General features: G+C 42.7%; 1 protein-coding gene across 2 annotated transcripts in view; it reads right to left on the minus strand.

Annotated features, from left to right (window-relative positions):
* Positions 1–27,501, minus strand: part of DHRSX (dehydrogenase/reductase X-linked) — a 154,411-nt gene that overhangs the window by 46,289 nt on the left and 80,621 nt on the right. For both annotated transcript variants that reach the window (XM_087726653.1, XM_087726651.1), the window contains exon 4: positions 12,168–12,269. In XM_087726653.1, coding sequence (XP_087582779.1) covers positions 12,168–12,269 — 102 coding nt within the window. The remainder of the gene's footprint in view (positions 1–12,167; positions 12,270–27,501) is intronic.

A 27,501-nucleotide genomic window follows, 5' to 3' on the forward strand; every position in this document is an offset into this window, starting at 1 on the left:
AGGCGCTCAGAGGCTCTCTTCGTGTCCTTTCAACCATCCACCCGAGGGGCTAAGGTCTCCCCGGCCACCATCAGCAGATGGATCAGAGCGGCCATCTCACAGGCCTATCAGGCTCGGGGTCTCCAGGTCCCGCAGGGTATCACAGCGCACTCCACTAGAAGTGCAGCCACCTCAGCGGCCTGGTCCACCCAGGCTCCATTAGAAGAGATTTGCCGAGCGGCCGCCTGGGCCTCCCCGTCTCCCTTCATTAAACATTACAGATTGGACGCCTATGCCTCTGCGGAGGCCTCCTTCGGCAGAAGGGTCCTACAGGATGTCCTGGACTCGCAGGGGGGCTCAGGCCCGTCTAATCCCTCCCAGGACATCTAGCTTTGGTATGTCCCATGGTTAATCCTCCCACACCTTCTCTTCGAAAACTGGCAGTTGGACTTACCTGAACTGCATGTTTCGAGGAGAAGTGTGGGAGGAGTCACTTCCCTCCCAATGAGGCGCCCCGCGCCGGGGGGGGCGCTAAGCACATCCAGGTTCAAGCTAACGGTTAGGAAGTATTTGTGTTGGCTGTTCTTTTTTATCCTTCCTTTCAGATGCCGTTACAATCCATTGGTTAATCTGGGTAGCCACAGGAAAGCAGGAGGTGTGGCTTCCAAAAAATTTCCTCAGTCTCCAATAGGCAAGAAGGCTTGGTTAATACCCATGGTTACTCCTCCCACACTTCTCCTCGAAACATGCAGTTCAGCTAAGTCCAACTGCCATTTTCTCATTATTTTAATTATTACAAACAGAATATACATAAAAGGCTCAAATTGAAAGTGATTACATACAAATTACAGCAGCTTGTTAATTAACTCTTCTAACTATTTGTATAGGATGTGGAGGAATTTACAATATAATGCTACAATTTGCAGTTTTCTACGTAAAGTCCAAGTATAGAGGAATTTTAGTCTAAATTTTTCAAATGAGAAAAAGTGCATTATATCGCTTCATCAATTCTTATTGATGAAGCACGCTCCCCCCCCCTTCCATTGTGGCCCTTTCTGACTTTAGCCATCATTGCTACGGCCCGGCTGCTGTAATCTCGGCTTGTGATCACCGTGGCTGACTTCCGCCTCCGACTTCACTACCATTGCCATTACCACCCGTGATTGCTTCTGGCTTGCCTTCCCCAGACGACACTGCCCCCCCCCCAAACTGTTTCCACCTCTCGACTGCTCCCATCCTCGCTTTCGTCTCTAGGACTATCACTTCGGAGAGAATTGGGTGCGGAAGACCAAACGTCTGTCGCCTTTTCATCACCATTATTTGGCTCGGGCACGACGCCTGCTCCCATTGCCTACTCCTCCCTCTGCTTTCTGGTCCGATCCAGATCACCAATGTGGACACGAGAGCTTCTCCCCCTCGCCTTCTCGGTTGCTGCTGCTCGGCCATGGAGTCCTTCGACCCCCGCCTTCATCGAGAACCTTGCATGCCACTCTGTATTTTCAATCTTTGCAGAAAGGGAAAGCGGAGAACGAAGAGGACGTGGGTAGGGAATCTGCCCTCTCCCTCCCCGACTGGGGTCAACCCCCCATCCACTCTAAACTGTAGCACTTTAAACTGTAGAACTCTGCCTCTTCTACTGGACTCAGTGGAGGAGAAGCTCCTGAGTACAAAGTCCTTCCTCTCTTGTACTATTACCAATTATTTAGCTCAAAGCTGCGCCAACCGCTTGACGCCCCAAGAACGGCGCCCATCTTTGTTTGCTGAGTGTAGGAGTGTATGTTGGTATGGATGACTGAGAGAATGTTCCCACGTGTTTTAGACTTAATTTTAAAATTTTATCTGTTTTTGTATATCTTAATATTTTATTAATAGTGGAGTGTGCATGTGGAGAATACTTGGCCGGTGTGCATGGAGGGATTGAGAGTGCGGCCTGGTGCCCCCTCCACTGAGTGCAGAAGCAGAAGTGGATGGGGGCCTGGACCCGCCTCTTGTCCCAGAATGTATGGTTTGAATGGCCTGCTGGGGAGAACGGAGGCTACGGGAGGGAAAGTGGGGCCGACGGGTGCGGGGATGGGCCGGTGCGTCCCGGTCATTGTTGGGAAAGGCAGGTTTGACGGGAGCTATAGGGCTAGCCATTACCGGGGAAGGAGGGTTTGCTACGTTACAGCGATCCCCCCTTCCGCCCCTATCAGCTCCACTCCAGGACCAGATGGCAAGAGTACTCAGGGCCCTGGTCTCAGGCTGCTGTTGCTAAATGCCAGGTCTATGTTCCATAAAGCTCCCCTCATTCAGGACCTAATATTAGACGAGGGGGCAGACCTGGCATGTATTACTGAAACCTGGCTGGGCCATGAGGGAGGAGTCCCATTCACTGAAATGTGCCCAGAAGGTTTTCACGACCGCAGGGAAGGGGTGGGGGAGTGGCAGTCATCATCCGAAGGTCATTAGTTCCTCGTAGGATCCCTGCTCCGGAGCTTGTCGGGTGTGAGTCCCTGCTGGTGAAGTTGGACCTTGGGGGTGAATTGGGTTTGTTGTTAACGTACCTACCTCCCAACAGCCCTGCCTGGGCTCCTCGAGTCAGTAGCCGAGGTGGCGATTTGAGTTCCCCAGGCTTATAGTGCTGGGGGATTTCAACCTGCCGTCGCTGGGCGAACGCTCTGACGGGGCTCAGGTGTTCATGGCTTCCATGACAGCCATAGACTTGACCCAGGTAATTCAAGGCCCGACTCATACAGCGGGTCACACGCTTGACCTCGTATTCCTCTCGGAGCAGTGGAGACGTGATCTAGATTTGAAGGGCATTAAGACCTTGCCCTTGTCATGGTCTGATCACTTCCTACTGAGGCTTGACTTTCGGAAACCAATCCCCCAGTGTAGGGAGGGGGAACCGATTAGGTGTTTCCGCCCCAGGCGCCTGATGGACCCTATGGGATTTCAGACGGCGCTTGGTGAAATACCTGATGCTCTCGTCCACAGTCCGGCAGAGTCCTTAGTCGCTGCTTGAAATACAGCGGCGGTAGGGGCTCTAAACCGGATTGCGCCTTTACGGCCTCTCCGAGGTAGTGGATCCAGGAGGGCTCCTTGGTTCACCGAGGAACTCCGGGAGATGAAGCACCAAAAGAGACGCCTAGAGCGCCGCTGGAGGGCTAGTAACTCTGAATCCGACCGAGCACTGATGAGAGTCTATATCAGGACCTATCTCATGGCAATACGGGCGGCAAAATGTGCACCGTCTTGCGGTGGTTCTCCTCCTACCTCTCGGACAGGTCGCAGTCGGTGTTGGTTGGAGGGCAGAGATCAACCCCTAGGTCCCTCAATTATGGGGTGCCACGGGGTTCGGTCCTGTTCCCCCTCCTATTTAACATCTACATGAAGCCGCTGGGTGAGTTCATACGCTGGCACGGGATTAAGTACCACCAATACGCAGATGACACACAGTTGTATCTGTCCGCCCCGTGCCAACTCAGTGAAGCAGTAGAAGTGATGTGCCAGTGCCTGGAGGCTGTTAGGGTCTGGATGGGAGCAAACAAGTTGGCACTCAATCCAGACAAGACCGAGTGGCTTCTGATGTTCCCTCCCAAAGATTGGCCAATTATTCCATCTCTCAGGCTGGGGGGTGAAATTATACGCCCCTCAGAGAGGCTTCGCAATTTGGGAGTCCTCCTGGATCCCCAGCTGACTTTAGAACACCATTTGTCGGCTGTGACCAGGGAGACCTTTACCCAGGTTCGCCTGGTGCACCAGTTGCGACCCTACCTGGATCGGGAGACCCTTCGGATGGTCACTCACGCCCTCGTCACCTCAAGACTGGATTACTGTAACGCGCTCTACATGGAGCTGCCCTTGAAGAGTGTTCGAAGACTTCAGTTAGTCCAGAATGCAGCCACACGAGCGATAGTGGGGGTACCTAGGTACACCCACGTTACACCTGTCCTCCGCGAGCTGCACTGGCTTCCTATTGGTCTCCGGACACGTTTCAAGGTGCTAGTCGTTACTTTTAAAGCCCTACATGGTTTAGGACCTGACTACCTGAGAGACCGCCTCCCGCCATTTACCTCCCAGAGACCTATAAGATCGCACAGATTAGGCCTCCTCCGGATTCCATCTGCCGGTCAATGTCGACTGGCGACTCCCTGGGGGAGAGCCTTCTCTGTAGCTGCTCCGGCCCTATGGAACGATCTCCCCATGGAGATCTGGACCCTTATTACTCTCCCGGCCTTCCACAAAGTGATTAAGACCTGGCTGTTCCAGCAGGCCTGGGGCTGTTGATTTATTCAGCTCCACTTTAAGTTATATGAATGTTGTGCGATTTTAATTGTCTGTTCTTTTTAATTTTTATATGTTCCCCCTCCCTGCTTTATCTGTAAACCGCCCTGAGTCTCTCGAGAGTGGGCGGCATACAAATCCTAATAAACGTACTGTACAATGTAATTAGAGTGTTGTTTTGTTTCTTGCAATTGCCTTTAATTTTTTCCTGTCTGTTGGTTTAACCTAGGAAAGATAACATTTTTGAGAGAAAAAAGCAGATATATAATGATCCCATAGAGCACTGAGTGCCATTCCACATCTTACAGCAGCAAAATAATTACGAACATATTTTTACTTGGTTGAAGGGCATCTGTTGTTTCTAGAGGTGGTGACTATATCTGGTTGTCTTGGATGCGACAACATATGCCCAATTGATTTTTAAAACAGTATTAATGGAGTTAGAAAGAAGACAGTAAAATTGAGTTTCAAACCTTTCATCTTTTCAAATCACCCTTCTTTTGAATTTAAATGAACATTTATCTGGCCAAAGAACTTTCCTCTCCCAATGCCTGTTTATTTGTTTTTGTGAGTTATTCTAATTAGGTTTTAGAAGAAAAAAAATGAGTGTATTGATATTGACTGATTAAAATAGAACTGGTATGCTAACTGGTACACAAAGCAGATGAGATGAACATAACCATGAATCACACGATTGCAGATTAGCTGACATTAACATCCATGGTTTCATTCAAACAATGTGTAGGACAAAAGTCTACAATTTGTTTGTATGACTAGCACTAGCCTACATTACAACTAAACATTTACAATTCCCTTTGCCTAAATGAAGGACCAAGATCATCCCAGCTATTACCAAAGTTGCTACCAGTACTATTGTAAATTAATGCTGCAAGAATCTTGGTTATTTACACAAAGTAAAAAAAAAAATGTGTATGGAAAAATGCCAGGTCAAATTCCATGCAATGTAACACCTGATATTTTAAGACAGGGCTGTGAAATTCAAGGCCCGGGGGCCTGCTCAGGCCCGCAGGGTATTTAGATCTGGCCTGTTGGGCAGCCCTGGAAACAGCAAAGGACCGGCCCGCAATGCCTCTGTCAGCAAAAACAGAGTTCGCGAGCACCATGGACAACCCTCCTTTTCACTGGCAGAGGCCACTGCAGCCAAAAACAGAGCTCAGGAGCCTGTTTTCGCTGGTAGACCGCTCGGGCCACCACAGGCAGCCCCAACATGAGTGATGTCAAGCTGGCCACACCCACCCTGGCCATGCATATCCGGGGGCCCGAGATCAAACACAACCCTGATGCGGCCATCAATGAAATCTAGTTTGACACCCTTGTCTTTAAATGTTTCAACTGGTTACTTTTTGCTGTTATTAACATTGCAAAGCAGTCTGTTGCTTACCTTCTCAATGCCTTGAACTAGAGATTCTTGGTTAAGGCAATTTCTGTAATTAAATCATTAATCTTTGTGATTAATCTCTTAAACACCAAGATAACTAGGCTAGATCACGTTCTCCATAGGCCTCTTTATCAGACAAAAGCCCAAACAAATTATAGGAGTAGATGGGATTTGAACACAGCAAAGCTTTGGCAACCTGACATAATACTGGGATTATATAAAAAAAAATTAGCACAGAATCAGTATTCAATCTCGCTAGGCTGCATTACTTATGGTTAAAGAGAACTACCATCACAGAGATAATTATTGGCTCAGCTAGAAGCACATAATGCTTTATTTTGCCATTCAGTCAGTCAGATGGATATTTTTTTCTTAAAGTATCCACGTTTTTCAGTTTGATTTAGTGGTATGTGTTATTTTTTGTATTTTTATTTATTTGTTAAGAAAATTTAATTCTTGATCTTTGCCTTGTCCTTTTGCCCTTTTCCCCTCCCTCCACTCTACAGGTCTTAGCTTTAGTACCCAAAGTGAATATTCTGGATAGCAGGTTAGCAAGCTAAGTACTTTCCACCACCTTTACCATTGTCAGAGCTACTACAGATTATGCAACGTTGCCTTCAATAAACTGGGCAGCTATATACCTGCATGCATACATACATGTATAAAGCTCCTATATACATGCATACATAAATATATGCAAGATCATATACCAAGAAATGCTGGAAGGCTATTTAAGAACAGCTTTTTCCCAAGGCTCCTGAGTAATGGGAGCAGGGTGCCTTTAAAAATGTATCCCAGATTGACCACCAAGGAAATGTAGGTCCTAAAAGAATGAACCTCTACCATAAAAGCTGTTTTTAAACTAACAATAATTGTGAAATATTTTTTATCAAATCCAATGTCATTATTTTTCTTGGATACCTCTATGTTAGGAAAACCACTGCAGTATCACTGTTCCTATTTACAAAAAGGATCATTAGAGTTTGAGTTAGAATTTTACATTTTCTAAAGCAGGGGTGTCAAACTCACATCGTCACGGCGGCATCATGTAACTTACCAGGACTCCCCCCCCCTTTGCTAAACCAGGCATGGGCGTGGTCAGGACGTGACGCATCCAGCCCATGGCCCTGGAATTTGACGGCCCTATTCTAAAGAATAGAACAGTATTCAGAGACCATGTTCTTCAAACAAGTACAAATAAGTAAAATTCCAATCGTTTTTGATCCTTCCCTCATCTAGCATATAGTCATGTGGAGGGGCATCATGGAAGTTTTAGTCTAAAAACACTTTGAAGATGCCATGTTTAAAAATCCTGTTATTCTGTTAACAGATTGATTTAGAAGCAGGAATGGGATCATACAGAATGTGGGTTTTACTTTTAAAATCCTTGTTTTGATAGAACTGCCATTTATGTGCAATTTGCTAATTTAGCTTAGTGAGTTTGATTTCAAAAGACTTTGATTAATCTGACATTAACAGAGAAAGTAAGGCAGCAGCAAAAGTGTTTATGAATAATATATATAGTGTACGTAAAAGAAAGACTTTATTTAGGCATTATTCTTCTGCCATTAAGAGTATCAAGAATCAAGATTCTGAGGCAATTCATATAATTATATATTTGATTCTATAGACTATTGATTAAATTATGTATTTTAAATTATGTATGTATTTATTACATATGTTCTGTAGCATTCAATCATAATTACCCTAAGCGCTGTAGCATACCATGGAGAACATACAAGAAATTATAATACTTTGTTTATTGAAATGCAGTTAACTTAATTCAAATATCTTTAAATTAATTAAAATAACAACACGGAAGCTATAACAATAGGCACACAGATTTAGGATTTCCCATACTTTTATTTATGTGAATATTTTTTAAGCTACATTGTTGAAAACTTTATTAAATACTTGGTGGAGGGTGCAGTTCTTCTCTTTGATGAGAAGGCATTCAAAGGGTGGGAACAGCTACCTATAGTGCCAATTTCTGAGTCCTCTCTCATTGTACTTCACACAGTGTAGGGACCCTCAACAGACATTCTTCCCAAGTACTTTTTGACTAGGCAATCTTGAAGATAACCAAGCCCCAAGCTATGTAGGACTTTATATATAATCATCAGTACTTTGAACTGTACCAGAAACAAACCCTAAAATAATTCAATTCCACAATACTAATGTTGTCTGACAATACCAGGTTGTCTGTGTTAACACATGGGCTGGGCATTATGCATTGGTTTCAGTTTCTGGCTGGTTCTCAAGGGCAGTCCCTTAATAAAGCATATTATGATAGTCTGCTCCTGAGGTGACAAGGACATTAATTATTGTAGTCAATGCCTTGTTTTTCAGAATGGTTACAACTGTGCAAAGGCCCTTCCAGAAAGTTTCCACCTGTTGTTCCAGCAGAAGCTGAGAGTCCAAGAGTTCGATTAGATTCTATACCAGTTCTTTTAGGGAAAAACAACTTCATCTAAAACCAAAAGTGGCATTATCCAGAACCAATTAGCTTCTGATATTACAGCCATTCCATTTTGCTAGGGTTGAGTCTCAGCTTGATTCTCTCCATCCAGATCCTTAGAACCTCCAGGTGCTACCTCACAAATTTCATGTTTCTTGAACATTCAAGTGCAGAGATGTAGAACATTAACATAATATATGATACTGAAGGCCAAAATATTGGAGGACCTCCCCTACTGACTTCATGGAGATATTTAATAAAATGGGGAGATGCTGAGTCCACCCTTCATACACACTATCTGGAACCACCGACTACTTAGGAAAGAATAGAATCATTTAAAAATGGTACACCCAATTCCCAATCCTCATAGGTGGTCTAGAAGGATACTTGGTTGATGGGATCATGGATTGCTGTAAGATCTAACAGACCTTGTTATTCTTCCCCCATTGAAGCCCACAGTAGATAAGGCATTATGGATTTAAGATGTATCATTAGAGAAAGCAGAGCAAAAAAACCCATATAAGTATCAATGGCAATAAATAATATTCCATTGCCAATGCGCCAAACATTCAGCAATATGTTAACTTAATTCATATAAAAATATGATTGTACCTTTTTAGAGAAAATAAATTATTGCCTGGCAGAACAGAAAAAATATCAATTCTCCAAATGAAAGAGACATCATATGCACTAAAAATGTTTATAGAAGTCTTATAAAATAGTATAGCCTTTATTGTCATTATATATTATGTATACAATGAAATTTGTTAGTTAAAGTAGTCATCCTGTAGATATTCTATGGAACTTTTCTGTAATTCTCAGACAACAAGGATTATGAAAGTGAATTTATTCCATTTCCTCTTCCGACAAAAAAGAATTACTATTTATCCCAGAAAAACTGTTCTCTAGCTCTTCACAGACTTAGAACCAAACCAGCATGCTTGGTGACATTTGGCCACACCATATATCTTTAAATCTCAAAAACAAGAGATAGAAATTACAATCAATGCATAAACTAATATGAAACTAAAAATAGCACTCTACTTAAGTGCTTCTCTGTCTAATATAATTACTGAAGCCAATCTAAACCAGGAAGAATAAGCTTTTTAATTTGGATATTGTGGGTGCATGACTTTAAATCAATTCTATATTCATTTAACTGTATTCAGTTTTACAAACAATACAGTCCAATTACTAAAGGAACAAAGCAGAGAAACAAAGCTTATTTTAATAATATAATAATTTCATTAAATTATATACTTAGAAAGATTAATACAAACTAAGGAAAATATAAAGAGTAAAGAAAGGTAGAAAAAAGAAAGAAAAGCAGGAAAAATATCTACTTCTTCTTCCAGACAAGTATAAACAATTTCAGTATCTTAACTAGTACTTCAATTTTTAAAAATGCTCTTATTTCCTGATGTCATTCCTTATTAATAATGAAATTGTAAAAACTCATCATTCAAACTCAATCAGCAAAAGGCTACTAAGAGTTACCAGAAATAGTAACATGTATATTTTAACCTATCACTTTCACTAAGAAATAAAGCAAAAAAAAAAAAAAAAAAACCTTCTCCCCACTTATAAACAAAACTTTAATTTCTCTTTATCTCCTTTCAGGATCAACTTCCCTAGTTTTACACATCCCAAAAATTGGAGGGGGGATCCAAAATAGGAAAGCTCTGCAGATCATTATTTTGATTTATTATTTGTATGTCCCCTTTATTTTTATATTACTTGTTCTCAAACACAAATTCATTGTTACATCCTTTTCTATACTAGTCTTGTAATCTGGCATTTTTAAAAAATCCATTTTTAAATCCACATTTAAATCAGCCTGAGTCTCTGTTTCTTCCAGTAAGATCTATTCTTTTCTATATTCTACGTTAGATCCATTTTTAGGGTTGCCAAACAGCCTTAATTTGTGTTATTGTCAAATAGGACAACTCCATTGTATTAATGGGTCTCTTCTCCTTTAATTGTAATCTTTAATTCTTTCTGTTTCCCTCTAGTCAACCTTCAAGTACCTTTATTGTCATATATTTATTTTCTAATCAGAAAAACCTTCCCATTGACATTTTGTACAGTTAATTTCAGAATTTTCATATATTTGTCTATAAAGTTTTCAATGCCCTACAGGAAATATTCTTTCAAATTCATCCAACCCCTTAACATTCTAGAATCAACATTCTATATATATGTGTGTGTCAATAATTTAATAAACAGAACAAATAATCACCAGGGGCATTAAGAACAGATATGGAAGCATATAAATTTAGAAACTTCAATTATGCAGACACAGCAGAGGTCTCTTTGCATACAGATATGTTTAAGAATTCTCAGAAACAACTTCTTAATTTAATAATTGGTTGACTGTTTTATTCCTATTAATGAAAAGCCTCATGACATAATCCTCACTACCTCTAAACAACTGTTAAGCTGTTGCAAAACACTTTAGGAACAAATTTAGGAACAAGTTTTGCAAGATATCTAAATTTGACACTCATTCACTAAAACTTGTCTCCTTTTCTGTAGTTCCTTTTCTTTTTAAGGAGAATTGGTGGAAATGACAAAAGGGAAGAGATCAAGCATTCCTTTTCCTTCATGTGCTAAATAGATGGTACATAAAAACACACTATCACTTTCCAAAATCCCCAAAAAGTTGGTAGGAACTGCCAGTGTCATTTGAGAAGAAAAGGAAGTTGTTCAAAATGTAGCAAAGGAGAATATATAAACATTTAAACTAACTCTCATAAGGCCCAGGTAGAAAATCTAGAAAGTACAAATTCAAAGTCCTAGAAACTCCACCTTAATGACCTCATTAATAAGTGATGGTCAAAGCTTTGTTTTGTCCTTTTGTTAATCTTAATGGTAATAGTAACAGCTTTAACAGCAAAAAGCAAGATTACATGAGCAGTAATGCCTACGTCCATTTGTTTATTAAAGCAAGAAGAAAGAAAATCAATAAAAGTGAAGGGCTTTTCATTTAAAAAAATAGATTGTGCAATATTATTTTGTTTACTTATTACTTATTACTTATTGTTTACAAAACAGCATAAAGTTGGTTCTTGAAGCAAAATGCACGCCTGAAAACGCATAGAGATAATCAGTTAATGACAATTCAAAATTATGATGGACCTATCCAGGACTAATTAACTTGGTTTTGAAATTCCAGTGGCCACTCATCTAAGCTCATGTGATCATATTTTGCTTGCCTGGAAAAGGCCCTCATTTACAACTGTTTGGGGGGTCCTATTTTCATATGATCCTGATTTTTGCCAGAAACCAGTGTTTAGATCCAGTTTCCAGCAAAAAATACCCATCAGGTACAATGGATTTGCTTAATAACTGCTATAGTCACTTAACAACTTGTGCAAAAAAGTGTGTAAAACCAGGCAAGGCCATGTGGTGATTTACTTAATGACCAGCATGGCTTACATAATCTGGGCTCAAATTACAGTTGTTATGTTGAGGCCAGTCATATTTTGTTAGAATGAATTATCTTTCATGCTATAGTACTAAATATTCATATGTTGAGTAAATCAGAAACAAAAAGATATGGCAATGTAGTCCAGAAGCCTAATCTATATCTAATCTATAATCTATATAATCTATATCATATATATTTCTCTTTAGATCACCTGAATTATGCTTCAACGTTTGAGAATTTTAATATTTCATTGCTCTGAGGTTTATTTACATGGCCATACTTGATTTGCTACAATTAAATCAATAAATCATGAACTTTTGTCTGGAGATTCCATAATGCATAATTTAGAATATACTGTATGTTTGAACAAACTGCATGCAATATCTGCGGATCTCACTGCATGAAAAGTAAATACATGATTGGAGTTACTATAATACTAATCAATCACAGATGGTCGTATTCCAATAATTATGCTTTTATGGTTTGGTTCAAAAAAGTCAGTTATATTGCTACTAGTGACATAATTATGCTTCTAGGGCTATAAATGATTTTTATTCAAGGAACATCATGGATTTCAATAGATGGACATTGATAGCAAAATAAATAAATAAATAATGATAATAATAAAAACTCACCATTATTGATCAGGATATGAAGTGGGAAATTCTTTGCCTTAAACTCTTTAACAAATTGATATATGGACTTCATAGAAGCCAAATCACAGTATAAAAATTCCACTGAAGGAGAGAGGAAAACAATTACAGATCACTGACAAGCAAAACAAATGTAAATGTATATATACAATTTATGAAAGTATAAATTATACAATTATACAATTTTCAAATTTATTTGAAATGTTATTTGTAGCCTTCCAATATTTCTGCAGGCATGAAGTAGCCGTGATGGCGGAGTGGTTAGAATGCAATACTGCAGGCTACTTCTGCTGACTGCTGGCAGTTCGATTCTCACCAGCTCAAGGATGACTCACCCTTTCATCCAGAGGTGGTATTCAGCTGGTTCTCTCCAGTTTGGGTGAACCGGTAATGGCAGCTGCAGGAGGCTCTGCCCACCTGCCCCGACATAATGCGTGAGCACTGCACATGCCCAGAAGGCTGTGCGCATGCGCAGATGCAGCATGTGCAAGCAAAGTAAGTCCCTGAGCATGTGTGCTCACATTTGCGAAACTGGTAGGGAAGGTAAGTGAATTCCACCACTGCTTCCATCCTTCCAAGGTCAGTAAAATGAGGACCCAGATTGTTAGGACAATATGCTGACACCGTAAACCGCTTAGAGAGGGCTGTAAAGCGAAGCAGTAAAGTGAAGGGCTGTAAAGTGAAGCGGGATATAAGTCTAAGTGCTATTGCTATTACTTCAGGATGTGTTGCTGTTTTTTCTTTAAATTTCATATTTTACATTTTATAATTAGTTTTGCATTCTAAGATGTATAGAATCATCATGGAAATAAATAGTTCCCAAGATCCCATTTTAAAGATTCATGGATATGCTTTCCCTTATATGTAGCTTTATTAAGAAACATTTGTCAGTTTGATTACCACGGTAATAAAAGTTATATACGTTTTGCCAATCTTGATTCCACTGGTAGACAAATTCATGTTTTGGTGAAATGAACACTACAGAAATTGTTTGCCACTGTCTTCTCTCAGGGTGCATTTTTGACTTTCTTGTCTATCCAAGTATATGACCCTGCTAAGCTTTTCAAAATCAGCAAAGGTCACCTTTGTAAAAACTGTATTTGGCCATTTGTAACGCCACAACTTATATTTATTTCAAAATCATGTATAAAGATTTCCTCAGAAAACCAATATTTAATCATTATATTTATTTGTAGGCTCTTCTGCTCAATTGATGGCATACCATTACTCAAATCCATAATTTTAGTTAAAAAACAAAATACATCATTTAATAATTTAATCAAATCCCAAAGCCATAAATCACAATAAAATAATTTTAAATAAAACGTTTTAACCAAAATTAATAACCCTTCTCTCCCCTCCTTGTTATGCAGATGAAGAGTCATAAAAATTCTTCTCCAACGTTTGAGAAAACAATTGCCTTTAGAGATTTTTTTTGCAGATTGGAAAGCAGAGGGACATTTGAATATAATTTTTCAGAGGAAGGAGAAAACAAATAAAAAGGCATGTTTCTCTTTTTCCTATAGATAGCAATATTTAGTTAAGAGAATATGAGAAAGACTAGAGTTGTGGATGTTGCCAAGGGGAGAACATGTTACTGGGAGGTGATACCAGGCTCCGAACCACGAGGAGCTCTAAGACAATAATCAGCATCTTGAATTCTCCTTGGAAGCTAAGTAATAGTGTTATGATTGTCTTGATGTTTAGCCAGAGGTATTCAAGTGACCACAATCTGGAGCAGTTGTAGCTTCCCAATGTTCTTCAAGGGAGTCCAATTCAGTGTGTGTTGTAACAGTCTAATGAAGGTTTGATTAACAATGATTTTTTTTCCTGTTAACAAAAATGGTTTGTACATAACATGAAGTTGTGAAATGCCCTCTTGGACACTGCTGATAGCTATCCCTCAAGCAAAAGTTGTGAGTTGAAATTGTGAACCAGTTTCATTTGGAAAAGAAGATGGGAGTTATATCAGAACTTAGTTACTAAGTCAAAAGGCAACAAAATTTGATGGAGTATCTATAAAACTATGGAGACAACAGAATAATAAACAAAGATTTTAACCAAGCTATTTCACCAAATCTGGATAAACACACTGTAGCCATTAGATTGAAAGATCTAAATTTCAGTATCGAAGAAAGAAGACTTAACAGAGCATGTTAGCTAACATACAATAACTTTATTTTATATGCCAATAAATTGATGGCACCATCCAATACAAACTAGAGATGCCAGATGGCCATGCCAGCTTTAAAAAGACTGAGGAATACAAGACATTATTGCTGCTGCTGATGTACAATGGATAATTGGGAAACACAAAACATACAAAAATATGTTATGTGCATTTCTTTGATTATAGGAAAAAAATTCAATTGTCTTAATAATGGCATATCATTGTCTTCATTTAAAACCTATATACAAGTTGAGATGTCAATTTGGATAGAACATGACAAAACAGACTGGCAGAGAAATGAGGCAAGCCTGCTGATTTTGACCTATAAATCCTTGTACAATTTGTCTACTGGATTCCTTAAGAATAGTATATTGTTTCAGTGCAAGCAAACATGCTCATCATTCTTATTCTTAAAAGAAATCACAGGGGCATAAGCAATAAACCAGTCCTTTGAGGTAGCCCCCTTGCTCTGGAATACGTTTCTCCAATACTTCTTCCCTGACTTTTTTCCACAGAGTTCAGATAATGGTTTTGTTATAGTCATTGCTCAGCAATTGATTTTTAATACTGTTGCTATGATTGTAAGTCATTTTGGGTCCTGTTTTTCTTGGATTAATATCTAATTTATATCGTACTTTCAATTTTATTGTAAATCAGAGAATCTCATTTTGATACTGAGCAAAAAAGTATATAAATTCATTTATGTAAAATAAATACATACATACATAATAATGCATACCACAACTTCATAGTTTCAAAAGACAATCCATTTACCTCTGCCTAATATACTTCACATTTACTGCTATGATCAAAATGTGCAAATCAGTCAAAGCTCCTTTGGAATAAGACAGCATGCAATGCAAATAATTAATAAACCTCTTACTTCTTTGTTCTAACTACCCTCTGTGGGCGAAATTAAAAGTAAGTGGGGTTCAAAATCTAGTGATACATCATCATAAATTGCACATTAGAATTTGATTGTAAAGCAGAACCTACATTCAGCCAAGCCTGAAAATTCTACTCTTCAAAGAACAATTAGGACTTTCAGAAGTATCCTATTTATAATTTGTAAAATGCCCACAGTATTATTGTCAGCCTCTGCTTTGCTGCTGCTTCGGCTGCCATGAAACGGGGAGGGAGGGCATGATATTTGGGAGGGGTTACTCATTGTGCTGGAGGAAGGTTCTGGAGTTCAGCTGCTGGTCGGACTACGCATGCGTGGGAGATAGCCAGGACTAACGGCACCGACATTCCATCTTCGTGATGCCTTTTGAAGTTATCTCACACCTGACACTTGAGAGAATTATGATTGGACTGTAACTGTGATGCCAAGGGGAGGGGAATGGACTATTCTATATATCAATCGCTTTCGTGCCTAAATATTCAGATTTTGCTTCGCTATGCCTTTAATCATTTATAATTAGTAAAAGTACACTTGATTTCCACACATGGAGTCTTGTGGTCTTTCTTTCCTAATTATCTAATGGAGAGGTGCTGACAATTATGAAATGCTTTATCAGTTAAGAACAATTCTAAGAAATATTCTTAAGTTTTCTTTGCTAAAGAACGTGGTGGTATGTAGCAGTGCATTGCACTCTATTATCCTGTCACTAAAATTTCAAGATAGGCAAGCTGTTCTTCTTCAATGATAACATGGGTCTGGGAGATAACTGGCAACACACATTTCTACAAAACAGAAGTTCTTTCAGGACAAGGGATGCTATTGGTTTGGGTAGAAAAAAAGGAAGACTTTCATCAGACTTTAAAAAGAAAGTTTGAGGAAGAAAAAGCATAGATAGTTGGTGAGCCAAGATAGATTCTAGGCAGCGTTAGTGCTGATTATTTGTTTTTGTTTTTTTCATGGAAAGCTGGGACAAGACACCAGAAGTGTTTATGGGTTGATGTTGGATAAGACCATTGAAAAAGCATGATAGCTGATGAGAGAGAGGTCTTTCTCATGGCAGATGTTCTTTCCCAGATAATGGCTGAAGGGCAAACCAAGTCAGCTGAGATAGAATGTCAGCCAGGGTCATAAACATTTTTGCTCAGCTCGAATAAGCTAAGGGATGGTTGAGATGCCATAGACTTAGTCACAAGATTAAGCTAAAGACTTTGCATACAAACAGCTGACTTATATGTATTGCTGCAAATACCAATAAATCAATGCTACTTCCTACTGCTTTATCAATGAGGCAGAAGGAAGAGAAGGAGGAGGAGGAGCAGAGGGGAGAAATCATACTTAATGGATTATTGTGCACATTATTTCAGGTGTCTGTAAATGAAATCAAGAAATTTGCTTTTCTTTGCAAATAAACAAGCAAAATATTGAGGAGGAGGATTTTGTGTGCTCTGCTTTGGATCATCTCCTATTATGTCATGATGCTTGTCCTGATATCTCCCCAGAGATTTCCACTCTGATGATGTTCAGGAACAATTAATGTCCTGGTTATTCTCAAATTTGGAAAGTAAAAAACTTCAGCTCATGTTAGATATGGGTATTTTTTTTATATGTTTCTACTCATGATGCCTTTGTTTTTTATCTGTGAGTTAGGTGGCCTAAAATTGTATAAACAAACATCAAATAAAACTTAATTTGTAAAACTTAAATCTCATCCAGTCATTGATGATATATACAAGATAGTCCTTGAGTTATGATATGAACTGGAACTGGAATTTCCGTCATCAAGTAAACTGGTCATAAAGCTTGATGTCACATGACTTATATCACTTAGTGATAGCAATTCCAGAAATTCCCATTATGATCATCAACTGAATTTCATCTGTTGCTAGCCCAGGACCCACCCCAATTCAAGTTATTCCAGGCCTGATTTTTTCAGACTGAATTTTTTCTTTCTCAGTCCCCTGTTGTAAGAGACTGCCCCCCTTCATTTCCCTTCAACTATTTCCTTCCATCTCTGCCCTTTGGCAGCTCTGCTCACACCCTTGCAGGGCAGCAAGCAGTCCCAGAACGCATGGCTCTTCGGCTGCTTGCCACATTGTGGCTCAGGGCTTCTGGGTATACCATGACTTTGGGGCTGAAAGAAGCACAAAGCCATAGCCACTCTTGGAAGTCAACCCAGCAGCATGGCACAAAATAGCATCTCAGTGTGAAGCTGCAGCTATCCAAAAGTAGTCCCAGTCCCCTCGCTACCCTGCACTCTGAAGACTCTGATGTCCATGTGTAACCTTGGGAAGAAAGCCTCATGCCATCAGCAGCTACCTACAAAAAGCCAGGTCAGGCATGCTTGGTCAGCAGCAGGAGCAAAGGTCAGCTATGTGGGGGGGGGGGGGAGAGACTATAGATGAGGGATATATAGGTAGATGGGTGAGTTGAAGCAACCTGATACTGTATGTATGGGTGGGGCTGCCAAGTGCTCAAATTTTTATGTCACTGTGGGGGCATTGCAATGGCCCTAAGTTTGGGGATCAGTCTTAAGTCCCTTTGTTCAGCATCTCCATAACTTCAACTAGGATAGGATGAGACTGCAGAATGCTCCATAAATCTATAAAAAGAAAGGAAGCTAGAAAAATGTGGAAAATGCACTCATTCGGGCTCCATTCTAATTAAAACTAAATGCAATACAAGTATTTACACCTATGTGTAGCCACAACTAAACGTGCTTGTGGTCTAGCATAAGTTTTTCTTGGTTTTTTTTTGTTCTGCCTTATGATGCTAGATTCGTCCAAGAATAGAAAACACCCAAATCTAAAAATGGAAATTCCAGCAACCACATGATGACAAATTATCTTCTGTTCTTCCATAAATTGGTTATTTCAGAATGTCATTTTCTTCACAGGCACAAATGTTTACTGGTATTATTTTTTATTTTGTGTACTTTTGTATCATCTTTGATGAAATTTCTTTTGTCGCCATTCTACCTAGGACATACTTTCATAAAAAGCAGTACAATTACATCTTTGCCAGGTACCGAAGGTGAGCAAACAAAATGTAGCGTCACAAAAATATTCCCATTCTATCATGCTATGAATGTTGCAGCCAAGCCATATAGATAAACACAGGGATATGATTCATTCTTGAGAATGAATTTAGAAATGTGTTGAATTTTTTTCTGGCTATTGTTGCCAAAATGTACATCAAGATCAGGGTCACAGATCATTCTTTTCATGCTAGTGACAACAATTTGGCAAAGAATCGACTACTGGAATATGCTTTTTGCAAGATAACTTTGAGTGGAGACTGCTATATCCCAGTAGTGTCTTGTAGATTACAAAATATAGCCATAATATTTTATACATGCATCAAAATTAGTGTTAGCCGGATTCACTTAATGACAAGAGTCCCTTAACTGCAAGTGATTAATTTAACAACTACAGCAAAAAGTTTATAAAATTGGATATGACTTACTTAATGATTGGATTGTTTAGCAACAGACGTTTTAGTCCGAGTTGGGATTGTAAATCAAGGACTACCTATATTACTGACTGGAAGGTAAACTATAGCTTCTGCCGAGCGGCCGCTTGAGCCTCTCCTTCTCCCTTCATTAAGCATTACAGATTAGACGCCTACGCCTTTGCGGAGGCCGCTTTCGGCAGGAGGGTTCTGCAGGGAGTCCTGGACTCTCAAAGGGGCTCAGGCCCGTCTAATCCCTCCCAGGACATCTAGCTTTGGTATGTCCCATGGTTACTCCTCCCACACCTTCTCTTCGGAAACTGGCAGTTGGACTTACCTGAACTGCATGTTTAGAAGAAAGGTGTGGGAGGAGTCACTTCCCCCCCCCATTCAGGGCGCCCCGCGCCCAGGGGGCCTGAGCGAGTCCAGGTTCAGTTATAACGGTTAGGAAGGATATGTGTTGGCTGTTCTTGTTTGTCCTTCCTTTCAGATGCTGCTACGATCCATCAGTTAATCTGGGGAAGTCAGAGGAGAGCCGTAAGTGTGGCTTCAAAAGATTACCTCAGTCTCCAATAGGCAAGAAGGCTTGGTTAATACCCATGGTTACTCCTCCCACACCTTTCTTCTAAACATGCAGTTCAGGTAAGTCCAACTGCCATTCTTTGAGGAAAAACACATACAAGTTGAGATACAGCTTATTTGCCCACTTCCCCTATAGTATTATAATATACACCCTGATCTTATATTTTTATCCTGCTTTTTATTTTATGCAGACATACATACATTTATTTGTACTTGGTCAAATCATGTCTCCAAACACATTTAATAGTCCTGCCTTCTATTTTTGAGGAACCTTGAGGAACCGTTTTAGTACCGGATGTTGGGACAAGGGAGGAGCGTTCACACACCCCAGAACCATAGAGAGAACGGAGACCTGTCGTCTAAGGGTACTGGTGGCCAGGCCTTTCTTGTGGCCCTCCTGGAGGAAGTCCAGGACCTGTGGAACCAAGGCTGCAGCTGGGCGGAGGCCTTTAGCTCAGCACCAGTCTGCAAAGGCCACCCAGGAAGCATTGTAGATGCATGTGGTGGACTGCCTCCTGGATGCCTCTACTGTCCTGATGACACTCTTGGAATATTGGGCTTCCCTCAATTGCTCCCGCTCAATCGCCAGACGGTCAGATGAAGCCACTCCAGGTTCCGATGCTCCAGAGACCCCTGGTGCAATAGCAATAGCAGTTAGACTTATATACCGCTTCATAGGGCTTTCAGCCCTCTCTAAGCGGTTTACAGAGTCAGCATATCGCCCCCACAGTCTGGGTCCTCATTTCACCCACCTCGGAAGGATGGAAGGCTGAGTCAACCTTGAGCCGGTGAGATTTGAACCGCTGAACTGCAGATAACAGTCAGCTGAAGTGGCCTGCAGTACTGCACCCTAACCACTGCACCACCTTGGTGCAGGGCCACCTCCCCCACTGGGATCCTTCAGTGAGGGGCTGTGGACAGATCCACGAGGTCTGCCAGCCAGGGTCGGCGCGGCCAGAAGGTGGCCACCATTATCATCTCTGCTCCCTCCTCTACCACCCTCCTCAGAACCCCGGGGATGAGGGGAAGAGGGGGAAAGGTGTAAAGAAGACCTGGTGGCCATCTGCGTCCGTGTCCATGGCTCCCTTGGTCGGAAACCTCGATATGAACTCCGGCAGCTGGGCGTTCTGCGGGGTCGCGAATAGATCCACCGTTGGATGTCTGAACCTCTCGCAGATCTGACGGAAGATTGAGGGATGGAGTTGCCACTCCCCATGGTCGACCGTCTCCCTGCTGAGCCAGTCTGCCTGATGGTTCTCTGTTCCAGAGATGTGTTCCGCTCTGATGGACTGCAGGTGCCTCTCTGCCCAGTTCCCCAGGCGCAGGGCCTCGTCGCGAAGAGCCCTGGAGTGGGTGCCGCCCTGTCTGTTCACGTGGGCCTTGGCCGCTACGTTGTCTGTCAGGACTAAGATGTGATGTCCGGTCACCGTGTCCTTGAAGTGGCGGAGAGCCAGATGGATGGCTCTGAGCTCCAACCAGTTGATGTTGTTTCGCAGATCTGTTGGAGTCCACCGGCCCTGGGCGATCTGATTCCCCAGGTGGGCCCCCCAGCTGAAGAGACTTGCGTCTGTGGTGAGAGTCTTCCTTGCCGGTTCTCTGAAGAGACATCCACTGTTCAAGGCTGGGGACAGCCACCAACGAAAGGATAGCAGCACCTGGGGTGACACCCGGATCCTGAAGGTGGCGTCGCTCGTCCCGGCTCTCTGGTGAGGCAGTAGGAACCACTGGAGCTCCCTGGTGTGCAGTCGAGCCCACGGCACGATCCCTATGCACGAAATGAATTTCCCCAGGAGCCTGGAAAGAACAACTACAGGAACAGACCGTGACTTGCGAACCTCATGGATCATCTTAACGATGCTGTCCTTGCGATTTTGGGACAGGAAAACCTCCCCGGCCACTGAATCGATGAAGGACCCTAGGTGAAGGAGCCTGGTGGAGGGAACTAGGTGACTCTTCTCCAGGTTGATGGAGAAACCCAGGGACCTAAGGGTGTCGATGGTGGTACCCAAGTTCCGTTCAGCCGAGTCTGGGGACCTGGCTAAGACGAGGATGTTGTCTAAATAACAGAACAGACGGACTGGAAGGGAGCGCAGGTGGCCTGCGGCTGCTGCAAAAACCTTGGTGAATGTCCTGGGGGCTGAGGCCAGCCCAAAGGGCAGGGCTCTGTATTGGAAGTAGTTCCCCTCGTGGGAGAACCTCAGGAATTTACGGTGTTCCGGGGCGATCCTGATGTGTAGGTATGCCTCTGTGAGGTCAATAGAGGCTAGGAAATCGCCCGGCCAGATGCCCTCCAAGATGGATTTCAGGGAGGCCATCTTAAATTTGCGGTATACCACCCTGGAATTGAGTAGTTTAAGTCCAGGATGGCTCTCCATCCCCCTGAATTCTTGGGAACTAAGAAGAGGTTCGAGTAGAACCCGGAGCCCTTCTCCCCCTCTGGGACTCTTTCAATGGCCCTGTCTAGTAAATGCTTAATGGCCTTGGCCTTAAGGGCCTGTTTGGTCGGGTCCGTGGAGGCAAAGGTGCGGAACCTACTGGGGGGGAGAGAACGGAACTCCAGGTGCAACTCGAGCCTTACAGTCTGGAGTACCCACTCATCCGAGGTGATACAATCCCAGGCATCCGCGAACAGGGAGAGGCGACTGCTGATGGGGTGATCCGGGGTCGGATCACTTGAACCTGCAGAAGGGACGACCGCCTCCTCCTCGAAAGGGCCGCTTGCCCTGCTGTTGGCCCCTGAATCTGTCTCTCTGGAATTGTCTATCCCCCTGCCTGTGGAACCTGGGGTTTTGGTACCTCTGGTTCTGGTTGTCCCCGTCGGGTGGTCTATAGGGGTTCCTCCTGGGGTATGGCGCGTGGCGGAAGTCCGAGCGTTTGGTTGTTGTTGGGAGAACCTTCCGCTTGTTCTTATCCTCCACGAGGATAGGGTCCAGCGCCGTCCCAAATAGCTTCTCCCCGGTGTAGTCTGCCCGCGTTAGGTGCCACTTCATCCGGGATTCCACCTGCCAATGGCGTAACCAGAGCAGGCGCCTAGAAGCAACTGAGGAAGACATAGCCCACGAGGCATACTTTACCGCGTCCAGAGTGGCGTCCTCTGAGAACTGCATTGCCGCCAGCATCTTGGATATGTCCTGTAGCAGGCGAACCTCTGAGGCCGGATCCTGTCCCTCAGCTGCTCCAACCACAGGGCCGTGGACCTGTTAAAGAAAGAAGCGGAGGCGGCTGCCCTGATGGCCCAGGTGATAGCCTGGAACGTCTTGCGCAGTACGATGTCTGCCTTCTTGTCCTCCGGCTTGAGGCAGTTGGCAGTGTCTCCTGCGACGACCGTTGAAGCTGATGCCAGGGTGGCCACTGGATTGTCCACTTCAGGTACCTGGAGCGCTTGGGCAAAGGTCTGATTAAGATTGTAAAATTTTCTCTCATTTCCCCCTGGAGTGGGAAAGGACCCTGGCTTTACCCACTGCGATTTGAGCACCTCCATGAACATCTCTGGCGTGGGAATCTCCTCCTTGGTGGCCTATGGAAGGATCCCTTTTTCTTCTTACTCTTACCCTTGCCAGAAGACTCAGCTACAGGCTTAGGATCCGGAGGGGGATCCAGATCCGCTGTGGCAGATGCCTTGCACAGCAAGGAACTGAATAAGGACGGGGGAAAGAGACCCGCTATGGTGGAATCATCCTCTACCTGGGGATCCTCATCCTCTGAGAACCCCACATCCTTCAATTCACCTTCCTCTAGGTCGGATGCCTCGCTAGCCGTGGAAGGGGAGGGAGACCTGGCTTCCCTGGCAGCTGAAGTGCTGGGGCGATCTTGTTGCCCCTGGAAGACTCCTGTGGGGCCCTGCTCCTGGAGCTCTGAGGTTGCTGGCCTAAGCTAGAGGCCATTTCCTGGGCCAGAGCTCTAGCTAGCATGTCCTGGAAGCTGTTGGTGAGGTCAGGCAGGGCAGGCTGAAGCTCTGGTGGCTGGGAATATTCCCTGGGATTAGGGGATAGGGGAGCCAAGTGGGGCCTGGCTGGGCTGGTGGTTCTGCACCCAAAAGGGTCCGCTCTCGAATCCGCTGGGGGAGCAGGCGAAAGAGGGGGCGATAGGGAGCTGTGCCCTCTGTGGGAGCCCCTTGGTGAGGCTGGAGAAGCTGCCCGGGCCTCAGCCCGGCCTGGAGGCCTGCGGGGAGAATGAGATCTGGAGGGGGAAGGGCTGATGGTCGCCCTGAATTCCCTGGCTGAGGCCCTGGTCGTCCTGACCTCCTTCCTGGGGGCTGCCTGCTTGGGGGCCCTGGTCTTTTCCCTCCTCACCAGGGATCTCCCCCTGGGAACCGGGGAAACACCCCTGGAGGTCCCCTTGTCTGGGTCCGGGCCTCCTGGGGCTCTGGACCTGGCCTCCCGACTCCTGGTCACCTCCGCCATTACTCACGGTTACGATGCTGTCCCCCACCTCCTTCTGCAGCCGGCAGAGGCTTCGGGCCCGAACTCCTGGGGCTGGATCTGCCTCTTGTTCTTCTGCCGTTGACTGTGGCCTGAGCTGCCGGCAGGCACTGGCTTGGAGAACCCCCTGGATCACCGGCGGGGTAGATCCTAAAGGAAGCCTCTTCCGGCTTCCTGGTGCCTTGTGAGCGCTTTCGGCGTCCGTAGGAGAACGCTGATCACGCGCTCACCCACGTGCTCCCAAAATGGCGACGGTTCAAGATGGCGAACGCCGCTGCCATCCGGATCTCCTCTCACCGCTGGGGAATGCCGCAACGATCCTCGATGGATCCTCGGTCCTCGCAGGTCCTCCTGGGCTCTTCCGGACAGCACGCGGCCACTTCTCTCACCCCTCCGGTTTCCGGGGCTTCCACCCCTCTAACGCGACTGGCCGGTCGCATGGGGCACTTGCGCACGCACTGGCAAGCCGGAACTTGAATTAGCAGCGCGGAGCACAGCAGAAGAGTGGTGAGACGAACAGATGATTTCTATGTGTAATCCTTGTTGTTGAAAAGCTTTGCTGAAAGAAAAAACTCCTAAGTCTACGAAGAGAAGGGAGAGTCAGAGTAACACTCCTTTCAGGCCGAAGACTGAGGTTAATCTGGGGAAGTCAGAGGAGAGCCGTAGGTGTGGCTTCAAAAGATTACCTCAGTCTCCAATAGGCAAGAAGGCTTGGTTAATACCCATGGTTACTCCTCCCACACCTTTCTTCTAAACATGCAGTTCAGGTAAGTCCAACTGCCATTCTTTGAGGAAAAACACATACAAGTTGAGATACAGCTTATTTGCCCACTTCCCCTATAGTATTATAATATACACCCTGATCTTATATTTTTATCCTGCTTTTTATTTTATGCAGACATACATACATTTATTTGTACTTGGTCAAATCATGTCTCCAAAGATATTTAATAGTCCTGCCTTCTATTTTTTTCCACAACTATCCTATTGTTGGACTGAGAGGTTGTGAGTGGTCCATAGTATCCAGATCACCTTCATGCCTTAGGGAATTCAGTTTCCTGATATTTCTTTAAAAATTGAGAGGGGGGGAGAGAAACTATATTTCCATTCACCCTTTGTAATATAGATCTCTCTTCTTTTAATAAAACAAGATTTCATCTAAACAATAGGGGTACAGGTAGTCATCGACTTGCAACCGCAATTGACCGAAACATTTCTATTGCCAAGCAAGACAATTGTTAAGTAAGTTGCGCCCCATTGTATGACCTTTTTTGCCACAATTGTTGAATGAATCATGCACTTGTTAAGTGAATCTAGCTTCCCCCACTGACTTTGCTTGTCAGAAGCCAGCTGGGAAGGTTAAAATTAGTGATCACATGATTCCCAGGGCAGTGCAACTGTCATAAATACATGCTATTTCCCAAGCCAAGGGTTTGAATTTTGATCACATGACCATGGGGATGCTACAATGGTCAAAAGTATGAAAATCAGTCATATGTCATTTTTTTCAGGGCCATTGAAACTTCAAATGGTCACTGGTTGTAAGTAATTGGTTGTAAGTCAATGGCTACCTGTAGTAACTCCTGTTAAAGTAATACATTATAAGAATGCTTGCAACAGTTACTATTATGATGACTTACTGAAGCAAAAAAAATTACAGAAGATACCCTCAATACAAAATTTGTTCAGCTAGGGTTTTATTTCTATCAGAAAATCTGTAGGCATTCCCACAATCCATATCACACTATGAAATATAGTAAAGAACTTCACTCTTGGGTAACTAAATCACATATTCCATAAAGCTAATAGCTAAATAGCTAATAGATGCATAACAACTTATGAAAATTATACACAAAACACAAAATCATGGTCTCTCCTAATTAATTTGGTTTTATCCAAACAGTATTCACATGAGGTCCTTCAAGAAATTGCTAATTTTCTAACAAAATTAGTCACCATTAAAATTGGCAGCAGAGATAATGAGATTAAAACTTCACAGAAAATTTCAGGTCACTTTAGTATCTGTACATTGAGAAAATATTAAAGAAAAAAATCAAGCTTGTAGCATGTTTTTTTGGAAGAATTAATATTCATATATTTCTATTGAGTGAAATTACTATTGGATAGTGTATATAATACAATGAATTGGTGCTTAGGATTGATATGAAAATGAATTTGGCAACAAATGTCACCAACTTACAGTATCTACTTCTTATATTCAAGAATAGCTTCAAGCACTCATTAGCCACTCTGTAGATTCTCATTTCACAAATCTTCTATACGTTTTCTGAGGAAATCTATTCACATGTTAATAATATTTAGTAATATAATAGCAAGATATAGTTCTAAAAGAGCCATGGTGGCACAGTGATTAGAATGCAGTTATTGCAGGCTAATAATTCGCAATTCACAATTTAATGAGCTTATATGCCGCCCAATCCCGGAGGACTCCGGTCGGCTTACAAATACGAAATAAAATAAAATAACACATAGGGGAAAAAACATACACAGTTTAAAAAAACACACAACATACATTTGGCTTAACTGGGGGTTGGACCTGATTTAAAAAATCAGCAACCCCAGGCCTGTTGAAACAGCCAGGTTTTGGTGGCTTTTTGGAAGGCCACGAGAGTGGGAAGGGTCCGGATCTCTGCTGGTAGATCGTTACACAGAGCCGGAGCAGCTACAGAGAAGGCTCTCCCCCCGAGTGGTCGCCAGCCGGCATTGTCCGGTCGACTGCACCCGGAGGAGGCTTAGCCTGTGAATTCTTATCGGAACTTCCAATTGCCAGCATTTGATCCTGATGGGATCAAGGTTGACTCAGCTTTCCATCCTTCTGAGGAAAAATGAGGACCCAGATTGTTGGTGGCAATATGCTGACTCTGTAAACTGCTTAGAGATTGCTGTAAAGCACTGTGAAGTGGAATAGAAGTCTAAGTGCTATTGCCATTGCTATTGCTAATCAATAAGTAGATGGCACCATCAATATATTTAATTGAAGAACTTTCCAATATTGCAACTTATTTCTTTTAGTTTAAAAATATAGATGACATTCCACAATCTCATATTAGAAAAATAGTGCTGGATCACAATACTTTCAGTACTATTTTCTTTCTTTTATACTGTAATTATTATACTCCAGCTAGAAAATTGGCTCTGCCTTGATCAAATATTTCAATACTTTCAAAGAGAGCTTGAGTGGGACATAAAAATATCTTACAAAGAAAACACTGAATACATGTTCCCTTTTTATGACAAACATGGTGCCTGTAAACAATATATAACAATTATAGCGCTGAAAAGAAGAATTAATCTATAATGCAGCAGCCTATCTGCATATACAGAAAAATCAAAACAAAACATCAAAACAAAACATCAAAACAAAATAACTGGATGTATCAGAGAACATTTAAATTCTTGACTCCCACACTGCTTGAGCTTCTACTGAATGGAGCCATGCATGGCTCCAGCTGAGTGCTGCTAAGGGAAATAATGGGTTGTGCAAATCCCCTGAAAAAGAAAAATGTGGGAGTGTGTACAAAGTATTGTTTAGAATTCATTTAGCAACCTTTCCAGGCTCCACAGCTGCTTTGGATTTTTTTCCTGGCTGTCTGTGCATGTTCTTTCAAAGGATTTGCACAGTCCTAGAAAAAAATGGATTAGATAAACTGCTATTGCCTTGCAGCCCTGGACACCATTAGTCCAACACTAGAAGGCTAACTGTACCACAATAGTATATTTCAATCTTAACTATGAAAACATTCATAAATCAATATTTTCTTTTTCATACTT

Source organism: Thamnophis sirtalis, unplaced genomic scaffold, assembly GCF_051295495.1.
Source record: "Thamnophis sirtalis isolate CommonGarterSnake01/CBP01778 unplaced genomic scaffold, rThaSir2_p1.2 scaffold_12, whole genome shotgun sequence".
Taxonomy (NCBI): Eukaryota; Metazoa; Chordata; class Lepidosauria; order Squamata; family Natricidae; genus Thamnophis; species Thamnophis sirtalis.